Consider the following 12,875-nt stretch of genomic DNA (forward strand, 5'->3'; position numbering starts at 1 on the left):
GTTAGAGCGGCCGTTTCGTGGGCTGCTCGCGCTACAGGCTGATTAAAAAATGATGATTACCGTGTGACAGCGGTGGCTGAATGAAGAGAGTCTACGTTGAAAAACTCAACGAGGCTGCGAAACGTTCTCACAGGCGAGCTCGCTAGATTCGTCAGAGATGTTTTACCGCTTTTGATCATCCTGCGCGCGGAAAAGGTCGCGCCGTCGAAGAATTCGGGTGAACGGATCGGGACATCTGTTTTAGCAATTCAACGTCGCGATATCGTTCGCAGGGATACCGGACGATGCGCAACTCAAAGAGTTCGTTGCGCGTCGCGTGCTTCGCTAAACGACGCAATCGTTTGAATCCGCGAACACGTTCAAGCAATCCCGAGCATCGCGTTGAACCGAATCCCGCTCGATCGTTCGCCGATCCAAACGATTCAACGCGAATTCCCTCGCGCCGCGAAGCACACTCTCTCTCTCTTACCCGTACCCACGGAGAAATACTCTGCCGTGCACACGTCTAATGTTCGTTTATTGCAGCCTAGAAAAAGTCGCGTTCATCGCATGAACGAAATTGTCGAACAAAAGAGAGTAGGGGAACGCGAGGATTCGTTCGAGTCCTAATGTCGCGCGTTCGCCCCCGAACGATACGAAAAAACCTCCGTCGATCGAATTAACAAATTGTTCGTCGTACAACTCGTTCCCTATGTGCACTAAACGTCTACGTGACCAAAGAACACGACGACTCGAGTCTCGCATGAGATCCTCCCGAAGAGAATCGAGCTTCCCCACGCAATCTCTCTCTCTCTCTCTCTCTCTTTCTTTCTCTCAAGCACTCGGCAATCTTGCGCTCCGGCATTCTCTCCGTCTCACTCACGCCCACGTAAACAATAGAAAGCTGAGCAAAGATTTGTTCGGGGGAGGGAGGGTGTGTATTTACAGTGCCGATATTAATCGATCGTTTACAAACGAGTCGACGGCGATGGGGCTACTCGTTTCAGCTAGAAAAGAAAACCACTAATAATCGGTAAAAGTTCGTGAACGAAGATCAAAGAATGTATTTCCATATATCAAACAAATCACTACACTATTGCACTACACTTGATCATTTTTTTTTACAATTATTCAAATACATCCGCGTCTTTTTTACACAAAGCGTACGTACTCGTAAACATTTAATCGGCGAGTCCACCGTCGCCTGTTTCTTTGGTGTCGTGCCCGGCGGGATATCACTTTCATCCGTGTCACCGGTGCAGGAATGTTCGCGAGTCTTCTAGCGTTGACGGCCGTAATGGACGATCAACGATTAGCACTAACAAATTAGTCTGACTTAAGAATCCCTCGAGACTTGGTTCCCCCCTCGCGTTGTACCGCCGTACCGTCGCCCTTCGAAGACAACAAAAATCTAAATACATACGCGATTCGAACACGAGCATCGTCCTCCTCGAAGAATTGCAAAAGATCGACGGCGTTCGCGGACCTTGGGCCCAAGAAGCCGCCATAGACCCGAAGTTAAAACGCGTCTGCGATCCTAGTGCCCGAGCCGTGGCGCGCACGACTCTTCGAACATGGAAAAATAGTTCTCCGATACGAGTTACCGGGTGCTGGCTTTCGAGCGAAAACTGTGACCGGCGGATCCTCTGAGACTCTAGACCAGTGGCGAGAACGCGGACGCCTGGCTCCTGATCTCCCTGTGTTCCGTCGGGCTGAGGTCCAGCAGGCCGCCGCAGTTCTGCTCGCTGGCCGCCTGTTTGCCGATCAGTGCGTCGATGCTGAAGTTCCTCTTCTTGTCGACGGGAGGATGACTCGTTGGTATCGTCGTCGGCGTCCTCGTCGGCGCTGGGTCCATCTGCCTGATCGGCGGCGCGGTGATCGGCACGGGTTTGTACAACGGCGGCGGCGGCTCCAGGAATCCTCCGAGCTTCAGGGCCTCGAGGGTCGAGGGCGAGAAGTCGAGCAACGGCAGGCCCGGCGGCGGGGACAGGTACGCGGCGCTCGGATAAGTTAGCGCACCTGGATGACTGCCGCCGCCGCCGGGACAAGGACCCCGGTCGCCGCAGATAGCGAAAGTGGCCATGATGGCTCTGTCGCGGAGAACGTAGTGCGGCGGAGGCCTCTTGTACCTCTTCCTGCGGCGCAGGAAGCTCCCGTTGTCGAACATGTCCTCGGCCAGAGGGTCCAGCGTCCAGTAGTTCCCCTTGCCGGGGTTGCCCGGCTCGCGGGGGATCTTGATGAAGCAGTCGTTCAAGGACAGATTGTGTCTGATGGAGTTTTGCCAGGCCGGAAACTTGTCGTGGTAGTACGGGAACCGGGACATGATGAACTCGCAGATGCCGCTCAGGGTGAGCTTCTTCTGCGGCGATTGCAGGATCGCCATCGTGATCAACGCTATGTACGAGTAAGGGGGCTTGATCAGGGACGAGGACATTTTGTCGTTCCCGTAAGTGGAGGCCTGACCGGACGAGCCGGTCTTCTGCTGGCCGTTCGCCGACATCATTGTGTAGTTCTTCTTGCTACGACTACCGCCGCGGTTCCTCGAGGAGGCCGTGGCCGGCACCGGGGAGCTCGGGATTATCGGGCTCGACGACGACTGGGACGGTGACAAATCGTTCTTGTCGAGACTCACCGGGTCCACGATCATGCTGCTGCTGTCCGAGTCCCGATCGCTGTCCGCGCAGCCGTCGCACGACAAGTTCGACATTATCATCCCACGCGGTTCCATCGTGATCGCTTCATGGGCAGACTCGCGGGACAGAAGTTGCAGACTAATGTTCGAGGTCATGGGTGACCTCTTTGTAATCACCACTGGCTCGCATCGTTTGCTCCCTCGTGAACGATTAGGACGCCGGTCGCAGTCCACAGGCAGCTAGCATGCGTCGTCTCCGCGTACACCGACAATCGCGACAGGAATCGGTTCACAGGAATCGAACGCTTCCGATCAAGATCTAACCGCGATGATCACCGGGGCTGCCGCGAACGTATCACGAACGCTCCTTCCCCGACATATTTATCGGAGCAACTGTCACACACCAGCTCCGACCAGATGCTATCTTACGCTAATAGTTTGTTTCCACAACGATAACGGGCCGATTTTTCTACGCCGATCCTCCTCTCTGTCATCTGCTCGCGCCCGTCTCAAGGATGTCGGCCGCGATCACTCGAACTGGCGCACTCTGCGGCTCTATCGTCACTAGTCATCTTACGGTATCCTCAGAGAGCATCGCGATCCCCCGTCGTTCTCATGCTTCGTTATCGATCTTCCGCGAATTCCCCACACTGTCAACCCGATTTTCAACTATCGCGACAACTTATCTTTGATCGTACTCGAACGCGACCGTTGGCGACGCTTCTCTTCCTCCCCTTTCTCGTCTTCTTCGCGTCGTGGCGGTCGATTCGGAGATTCTTCGCGGCAACACTCGAAGTCCGAGGAGTCACAAGTCGGAAAACAGAGAAACCGACGGCGCGGACAAGCCGTTGATTTACATCCCCCGGTTAACCGGTCACTGATCGTTGACGCCTGGTCGGTCGGTCGGTCGGTCGGCGTCTACTTTTGTCAACTTTGATGTCGGTCGCGCGAACGGTACGTCGAGGTTAGGTGTACGAAATGCGGTCGAAGCTTATGAAGCACGATTGCGAGTGTGCCAGCACTGTGGAGGACCGTCTACGAGGCGAAATCGTGGGTCGAATTGATTCGAAGTGACTGCTTTGGTCCTACATGGGCGGACCAATGGGCGGGCATTTCAACCCCTACCGATGGGGTGGCGGGGTGCGCAGTTCCCCTACCATCGGCCCTGGGTATCCACGACTCCCTCCATCCTCCTTCAGGAGAAGAGGAATCGTTGTCGTCACCACCAACGAGGAGAAACCCCGGAGGGGACGTCGGAGTTAGGAAAATAGCGGGATAGATAAAGGGACTTTCGAGGCAGACTGGGGATAGAGAGGGCGAAATTGTAACACTCCGGGGGCTGCTTTGCTTTGAGCGGCGCGGTAAAGGGACCAGGCGTTACATACTAATAGAACGTATGAGCCGAGGCCGCATCGATACTCAATCTCCGAATATGGTCGCTCTCGCTGCCCGCTGGATTTTCGTTCGCGAAATTGTTGTTGTTCTCGCCTCGGAATCGGTATGCTTCCAAAGGGAAATTAGGTAATTTTCTAGTCGGTTCAAGGTCATCGTTGGGATAAAATTGTTATCGTTAATTACGGTTAGCTAGCGAGCACTTAAATAGGTTTCTCTTCAGAATAGCAAAAGAATTTAAACATCGTCCGCCACATCATTTTAGTTTCGTTCATCGAATTTCTTGGACTTGTGGAAAACTTTGGGGTTGATTTTCGACACTTAGAGCGTTAAACGGGTTCTGATATAGTTTATAGTTCCTTTATAGTTCTAGATCTTTTGCATAACTTTTTATAGTTTCTTATAATTCTTTATAATTCGTCCTTTATGTTTAATAATAATGAAATAAAAAACCTGGAACCGGTGATTTGACTATCGGTGATTTAGTGTCAATCTTCTTTCTACTATTTAATTTAACCTGACAGCTTACGTACAGTAAAAAATAAGATAACTTGTATTGCTTTAAGATTAATAAATAAAATATTTCCATTTTTGTTATAATAGACGTCTCTAAAGCTTCAGTAGAGGATAAGAAATTAAAACAATACTATAACTTACAATCTAACCTGAGCGAATTAATTCATAGGAACAGAAATGAAAGGGCGCGCTTAATGAAAATTAAGATTATGATAGTAAGGACTGAAATCCTGCATCGTTACAAGAGCAATTTAAAAGTTTCTAATTTCGAACTCTATCTTCCGGAACGATATGGAGTATAATATTTTGCAGTGTTTAAGGCCTGGTCGGGGACTGCTCCTCCTATTACTAAACTTCTCGTTCTTACGAACTTTCTTTCATCAAAAATACGTCCTTTACTCCTCGCGAACTTCAAATTACGCCACTGAAGAATCAGCCAAGTAAGTTCAGCGTCGTAAATTTTTCACTTTTCTTGTAATCGCTCCCGGCGTTCTACCCCTTCTCAGACAACCGGACGTAGTCAAACGAAATCACCGTGAATTTTAACTTGCCGGCGACTTTATTCTTTCGGATTAGAGCGATGGCTAAACTTTATTTTCGCGCCTCTATAGTTCTGCGACGAAAGGATATCTGCGTTACAAATTTCCCAACCTTTTTAAATATGAAAATACTTTTTGAAGAGTTATTCGAATATGCAGTGCATGCAATAAAAGTCATTTGTTTATTTATCCGCGTTGTCATGTGAATAAATACAAGAAATTCTAGTCCCCCAACAATTTTCAAGATTCGATTGGCGTAGATTGTTAAATTATATAGTAAAAACTCTCGATTGTCGTTTCCATTAATTTTTTTACATTCTCCTTGAAATACAACAAATACCGCTCGATTCTCCTTCGAAAGAAAATCAGCCGATTCAAAAGAACGAAATCGGTATCGCTTATGGTCTGCGACCCCTTAGGCGATAGACTCGACATCTCACTCATTCCACCCCTAAACTACCCTTAAACTAAAATCACTAAATCGGCGAAACTCCATAAGCCTCCTTTATACAAACTCTCTGTATTTAAATCAATGCCGCTCATCGTCGATCATCTCAAATCTTGTTACCGCAATTACTTTAATTCGCGCGCGATCACAAAAATCAATAATCCACTTCTTCGGCAACAATTTCACTCGACTTCCGTTCCCGTAGAAGGAACGGATACGGGGAAGAAAAAAGAAAATTGAAGTCTAATGAAGAGTGCGAACCGCGAAAGGGGGGGGAGGGAGGGCCAACCTCAGAAACCATGGAGAACGTCACAATTTCTGTTACGTGACGGTGTGTGCCGGCGCGCGGAAACGGGTTCGCTAGTCCGGGGTCCTTGGATTTTCAGCTTCGAAATGGAGAACGATGGGATCCGTGGTATCGCCAACAGAGCGAGCCGGGCTGCACGCATCACGAGTTAACTTCCCTCAGGCAGCTCAAATAGAATCTGTATTACGCCGTGGCAGTACATAGAGCGAGAAAGGATGACAGAGGAGGAGAGAGAAAGCGAGCGAAGGAGACAGAGAGACAGAGAGAGAGAGAGAGAGAGAGAGAGAGAGGGTGGGAGGGAGGTAGAGCGAGAGGCCGAGTCGGGTAGAGAGAAAAGGGATGGAAAGCTGAACAAGGAAGGGAGAAGGAGAGCATGGCGATAGACAGAATATAATGAAAGGGAGAGAGAGAGAGAGAGAGAGGGAGAGAGAGACGTCCGATGCAACGCGAACGAAAGAGAGAACGCGATAGGCGCAAAGTAGAGAGAATCACCGTGGAGGGAAGGCGAAAGAGAAAGGGGGTGAAACAGGGAGAGCGAGGGAGACAGAGAGAGGCAAAAGAGAGAGGAAGAGACAAAGGGAGGGTAAGAGAGAGAGAGAGAGAAGGAGAAAGAGGAGGAGGGAAGGAGAATGGGGAGGGGAGAAAGAGAAGGAGAGAGAAATGGAGTGGTATAGACGGATGCGTATCTACCTGAGCGCACTATCGGTTCACAGAGCCGAGCAGAGAGCGAATATTGTGTTTACCCATACGCACGGCTTTGCGATGCAAATAATCTGGTATTATTGCACTTACTCCGCGTACCAGCGAAGCTCTTCCGTGACTACCCGGCCTCGCTTTGCTCTGCTTTCTTCCCCCCGCACGTTATATTTATTTACACGATATTCATTGTGTATCGAAACATCCTGTTATTGCTGCTTTTTCCATCGACGATTGCGAGCCAAGGCCTCGCCCCGGCTATTGCTCCTCCGTGAGCTGATCCGATAACGTTCCGATGTTTCCTTTCCGCGACCCTCCCGGTCCGCTTTCGCTACTTTATTAGACGGATATTTATTGTTCTTTCGATCGCGAAGCTCTCTGTCGCGGAGCACGATCTACTCGTTCGGTAAGATAGAATATTATAAAAATAGCGACAGAACCATTTACGAATTTTATTGCCACCCATGACGACCTGTTTCTTTTCTTCTGGAATTGCCATTTGTTGGTTTCTTTTTAAAATTTATATAAAAAACTGTTCAACATGTTACCAAGTTTAATGGTTTATTTAAAAATGTAAACCTATACCGATTAATTATGGGAAATAATTTTGAAGGTATAGCACGTTGCACCAGCTGCCGTATAATCTTGTAAGTAGAAGCAGAAATTTTCTTTATGGGGTGTGACAATCCAAAAGCAATACAATCGCTTGAGGAAAATATTTGTCAGGTTATGTATTCACGAAATAAAGCCAGAAACAATAAAGAATGTATTGAAAAATTCGGTCGACTGGATAGAACACTGCCAAGCCAATCGCGGTAGTCGTTTCAATGAAGTTATTTTTCATAATTAATATTTTTAATAAAGCAAAATCCTTCATAAAATATTAAACGGCCTCTTTGTAGCAATTATATAAAATAACAGATGACATAATCTAAACATGCGAAAAACACGGCAAGCGTTATAACTATACCATGTATGAACATGTGTCAATTGTAAAAAATTGTAAGTTATTGTATTGATGCTCCCTATCTAACATTTGAAAAACTGCAACACGCTAAGAAGAAGATACAATCATAATTACATATATCTTTATTTCTGCAGGGTAATAGAAACGTGAACGTCGAAGAAGAAGCGGACTATTATAATTTATCTAGTAATAATTGTATATAATTTATCAAGTGCCTATCATCAAGGCACTTGATAAATTGGCAATCGGTCTCTGTCTTCTTGGTTTCCTGATTTTAAATGTTAACAATAGGACATATAGAATAACAAATGAAAAGCCATCTTTTTGAAAGAGCATTATCAACTAACGCAAACTAAATTTTAAAAGAACGTTATCAACGAAACTGTATAAAAGGTATGAAACTGTAGCTATATTATTGCCATCGAACGAATTTTGAGCATAAAAATACACGGCGCGAATGAACTTCCTCGCGTTTCATCAGAAGAATACTTCTGTGGCAATTTTGCGGAAAATGGGGGCCAAGGAGAGTTGCGAACGTGAGAGAGTAATCTTGAAACCCCCATAGTCTTCTTGACTCTTTTCTTAGAAAGCGTCAATGGTATGAAGAACCCAAGGTTCACGGATTCCCTTCCTTTTCACCTTCGTCTCGGGATGTCTTTTGCCGATTCAGCGATTACCGCTTTAATCTGAGGTTTCGACTAAGTTAGGTTAGGTCGTCGAAGGGAGAAATAGACGGCGGTGGTATACTCTACTATAGAACCCTTAGGCGTTCGCCATTCACTTCGCGACGGATTGCGGATTCCTCGAGTTCCACTATTCGATTCGATTGCTTCTTATCCTGGACTTCTCCCACGACACGTATTTACCTCTCCTGATTTCTTCCCTCTCGATCCTCTTCGTATAAATCTCGACCGTGTCCTCCCCCCCCGGTTAGTCTGCACTCGTTACACGATTCCTTTAAAACATTCTTCCGGTGCACGACCGGTGGCATCATCGGCGAATCGGTTAACGAAACAACTTCCTTCGGAAACAGTCGCTGATTATTTAACTGGATTCCCTACTTCGTGGACACACGGGTGGTTAAACAATTAAAAAGTTTTTCTAACTGTGCGACTGATTTTCTATTTGAAGTCTGCACAATTAGACTTCTCAGTTTAAAATGCATTTGTTGTGTCACAGGAACTAGAATGAGGAGCAAACTGATTTTGTTAACTAGAAGTATGATTTTTTATTAGATACTGAATATTGGATTACAACATTCGTCTGCAGAAGTAGAAAATCATTAAAATATTAGCGTTAAATCAATTATAATCTAAAAAAGATCTCCGATTTAAGGATTCTATATTTCTACTTCAAGTAAAGGAGTTTAGCATGGATGAAAACGCTCCAGGGTTAGATTTCAGGTCTTTACAAATTTATATCAAATGTGGAATAGTCAAAACTATGGAAGATTTAAAGGTACTATTATATCCTTTACAATTAATTAAAATTAATAGAAAGATTCATACATCATTTTTATTTTACATAAAGACCCGTAATCTATTGCTTCTATTAATATTCGAAATGTTTTCGGACTCTTCTAACGATTTTAACATATCAATAAAAATATCAACGTGGACAATAAAATTAGACCAAAGTATTTCTGTCTCTCTAAAAAGTACAAAACCATAAGGACCCAGCTGGAGTTACAGATTTCAAAATCCCAGCGGCCAGATGAAATTAACCAGAAGCGACGGAAATAAGAAGAAGAATCCGGAAGTTTCGCGAGGGACAAGCCGCGAGTCCGCTAATTGTTTGAAATTAAGATGGCTAAAACTGATCGCCGCGGCGAAGTCCCTCAACAAGTTCCCGCGAAATGTCTTGCCGAGTTACATTCCAGTGGGTCTCGGTCAAAAGAAACCGCGAAGACGGTCCGCCGATCGATCCCGGGCGGCAGAAGAATTTGTCGTTTGTGCCGGTTAGCCGCGCTCGGTCCGAGCGGTGGGCGAAGAAAGCGCGCGCGGTGCGGACCGCGCGCGAGGAGGCCCGAGGTAGTCAAGAAGAAGGGAAAGCCATGGGAAAAGGAAGCGGCTAAGGGCGGAGTCAGTAAAACGAGAACGATGAAAGTGTTTACGGGCGAAAAAGGGACTGGCTCTGCGTGGATGACTCGTCGGCTTTCGACGGGAAGCCGGGAAGATTATGCCGCCATCTTGGATGTTGGTAAATATCTCGTGGCAGAAGAGCCCCTGTCGAGTAAGGGATCTCTCCCAGCCATGGGCGGAGAAGTAAAGCCGTCGTCGCTGCTGCTGCTACTAGATGTTCGACGCTACAGTAGTTGCGCTGTAATCGTCGTAGCCGAAGGAGACGGCGTTAGCAAGGAAGTGGCGAGAGAGAGCGAGAGAGAGAGAGAGAGGGGGGGGGGGGACGGAACAGGACGCAAAGAACAGGGCGGTGGGCGGCCGACGAGGGTGCGCGGGGGTTGTAGAAGGTAAAGAAGTGCGAGAGGTCTTCGGCACACAAGAGGAATATCCCCGCTACAAAGAATACTGTCGGCTTTGCACCTTTTTCCAAGACACCGTTTTTCCCGCCAATAGCTCTACCTTTTTTCCCTCCGCCACCACCTCCACCGCCGACGCCACCGCTACCACCACCTCCGCCTCTGCCTCTGCCTCTGCCTCTCTACTACCACCGCACTGGGAAACCGTCGTCGCCAACGCCGCCTCCATTGCCACCCCACGTCATTCTTTTCACCTCGCAACGTTCTCCTCGAGAACTCCTCCGAGTGTCTCTGATCCTCTCTTTTCTACGACGAGCCTCCTTCGTTCTTTCTTTACCCGTACCCTCTCTACGGTCTTTTTCTCGCGAGCTCCTCGTGTACGCGGTTAAAGAGAACAGCCATTTACCTACGCGATTCAGAGACGGCAAACTAAAGCTTCCTCCGGACTCGGAGCCGACAGCCGCGTTGCGGATTTTCTCTGTGCAACGCGGACACGTAATCTGCGGCCGCGTTTCAAGCGGAAACCTTCTACGCGACATCTCGTATTACTTGAACGCGTGACTGCCGGACCCACCGAGGATGTTCGCGCGTTCTCCGATCGATTGTCTTCGAATTTTATTTCTTAACAATTTACCCAGAAGCTCTTTTCTAGTAATCGTTTTAACATTCGCGTATCGGTCGAAATCATCGGTTTCTCCCTTATTCGATCCTAAAATTACTCGATCTCGAGACTTTTCAATAGCAAATTAACTATACTAACTTTGACATAATTTTAACAATATAACAGAAATAGTAAAATATTCTAATAGATTTAGTCTCGTCACCGTTCTGAAACAGTATTCATTAGACATATTTAGTTGGTTTAGTAAAGTCGGAAGTTTTAGATAAAATCGGAGTTCAATCTGCTGCGAATTTTTAAAAACATTATTTTGAAAAACAATATTAAGACTACTGAACAATATTAAGACGTCGCAATCCTTTTGCATTTTGCAAACTGCAAGATTTTATGAACTAAAGACGGTCTTTGCATTCATTTTTGAAAAAGATTTCAATAATACAATTCTTTTTACATTTGGTATATGATACGGTTACACCCGAAACTATAATATTTAACAATGCCGTATCGTCATAATATAACAACATAACCGATGAAAATATTCAAAGAATTTGAAGACATCTATGAATCGTCAAGTTCTAGGAATTATTAAAGAAAGATAAAAAGAAATCTCTATACGAGTTTGCTGCAACTGAAAAGAACAATTTTTAATTTGCACAAAGATACATATAGTAATCATTAACTCGATTTACGATTTATTTTATAAGCGCGGCTAATTCGTAGTTTAACGACTGTATTTTCTATCTGACAAATAAACCGTGCGAACGTTCCTTTTGCTATGGTAAATTGATCATCGTACGCCACGATTCTGGTCTGTTGCAGGCTCATCGAAATATTGCACGATCGGTAGACTATATTAATAATAATTTCATTTCACGGGGATCGAAAGCAAGAGGGCCCCCGACATGCTCGAGACTTCGTTCACGAGAACACCCGAACGAATTTGAAATTCAATGCGATGCAAATCCCCTGACGGCGAAGACACTTACGGCTAACCGGCGAACAAGATCGAGGATTCGTCGCTTAGCGTGCTGTAAACACTTGTCTCTTTTTACCAGGCTTATGAAATATTGATAGGCTTCCGTTGGTGTGCACGCGTACGAGGAAGTCTCGCGATGATGACCGATGACGTTCGCTACATTGTTACCGTCGAATCAAAATTCATCGCGGAGAAGGTCGTGCGAAATTGTTAAACAGTGCGTTTATTAAGTGCGCTAATTTCGCGTTCACCACCGCGGTCGCGATCGCTTATGCAAGCGAATTCGAAGGACGTTACAGTTTTATTCAACATTGCCTTTATGTTAATACTTTCATATCAGCATTTTCCTAATAATGATTTTGGTATCGAAGATCAACGATTGATAATTTGTTAAAAAACTGTTTTCATTAAGTGGCGTAACCAGACATCTATTTCAAAGTATTAAATTTATTTATTTATGTATGAATTGCTTCTAAAATTGTTATTTAGAACAAAATGATCGACCTGCTGCATATAGATCGATTATAGAAAATTGTATAATAAAGTGTTAAGAATAATTGATTTTGAAAACGAAAGAAAGAGAAACGCGAGATGCCTGGTTTCAAATAAATGTGTGACATTTGTAGAAAGTGAAAAACTTAATGTCTATTCGAAAGTATTGTTCACTTGACGCGCTACGCGACGGGCACTTGTCGCGAAATTGATCGATCCAGTTACACGTTCCATGCGTGTGTGTACGGGAAGAAAGGAACGAACAAACGTGTGCTCGTGCACGTATTCCGCGTAGCATGTCCCCTACATTTGCGTATCAAGAAAGGAGAGCACAACGGGCCAACGATCCCAATTATAAACATTTCTCGTGGCTTTTCAGAGCTACATTCGTCGAAAGGAGGGAACGTGTATAGCCGGTGCATTTCATAGTTCACGCACCCTCGGTACACTCTTCACGTTCTCCGACGTACACCGCCTCCATATCGCTCTTCGTCCAAAAGTACTTTTCGTTTTCAAGTGCGTCCGAGCACATGCGGGTTGATTTTCTTCTTTCTCCCCCTTTTTCTCGCTCTCGTTGCGTCACCTTCGGCTCCGTGTTGCGCCGGAGCTGGGTCAACTGCTAGTACAACGACAGCCGGGGCGGTATTCGCAACCCCTATCAGCTTTTTGCAAAATAAATTCGATGAATCAACAAAATATGATTCGGAAGACCGAGCGTACATTTGTTCGCTCGAAGCACGGTTTTCAGAAGGCATGCCGGTGGCATGAGAATTTCTATTTCCATGTTACTATATTTATTTAGTGTTTAATGGAAATTTCCTAAACCGAAGAATTAC

The 12,875-nt window shown here is 46.0% G+C and overlaps 1 protein-coding gene across 1 annotated transcript; it reads right to left on the reverse strand.

Moving 5' to 3' along the window:
• Nucleotides 1-25: 25 nt before the first annotated feature.
• LOC144476340 (forkhead box protein D2) lies at nt 26-2,860 on the reverse strand. The gene has a single exon (XM_078193121.1). It carries the CDS (start codon nt 2,765-2,767, stop codon nt 1,634-1,636), a length of 1,134 nt encoding a protein of 377 aa, XP_078049247.1. The 5' UTR covers nt 2,768-2,860; the 3' UTR covers nt 26-1,633.
• Nucleotides 2,861-12,875: the final 10,015 nt, after the last annotated feature.

Source organism: Augochlora pura, chromosome 2, assembly GCF_028453695.1.
Source record: "Augochlora pura isolate Apur16 chromosome 2, APUR_v2.2.1, whole genome shotgun sequence".
Classification (NCBI taxonomy): Eukaryota; Metazoa; Arthropoda; class Insecta; order Hymenoptera; family Halictidae; genus Augochlora; species Augochlora pura.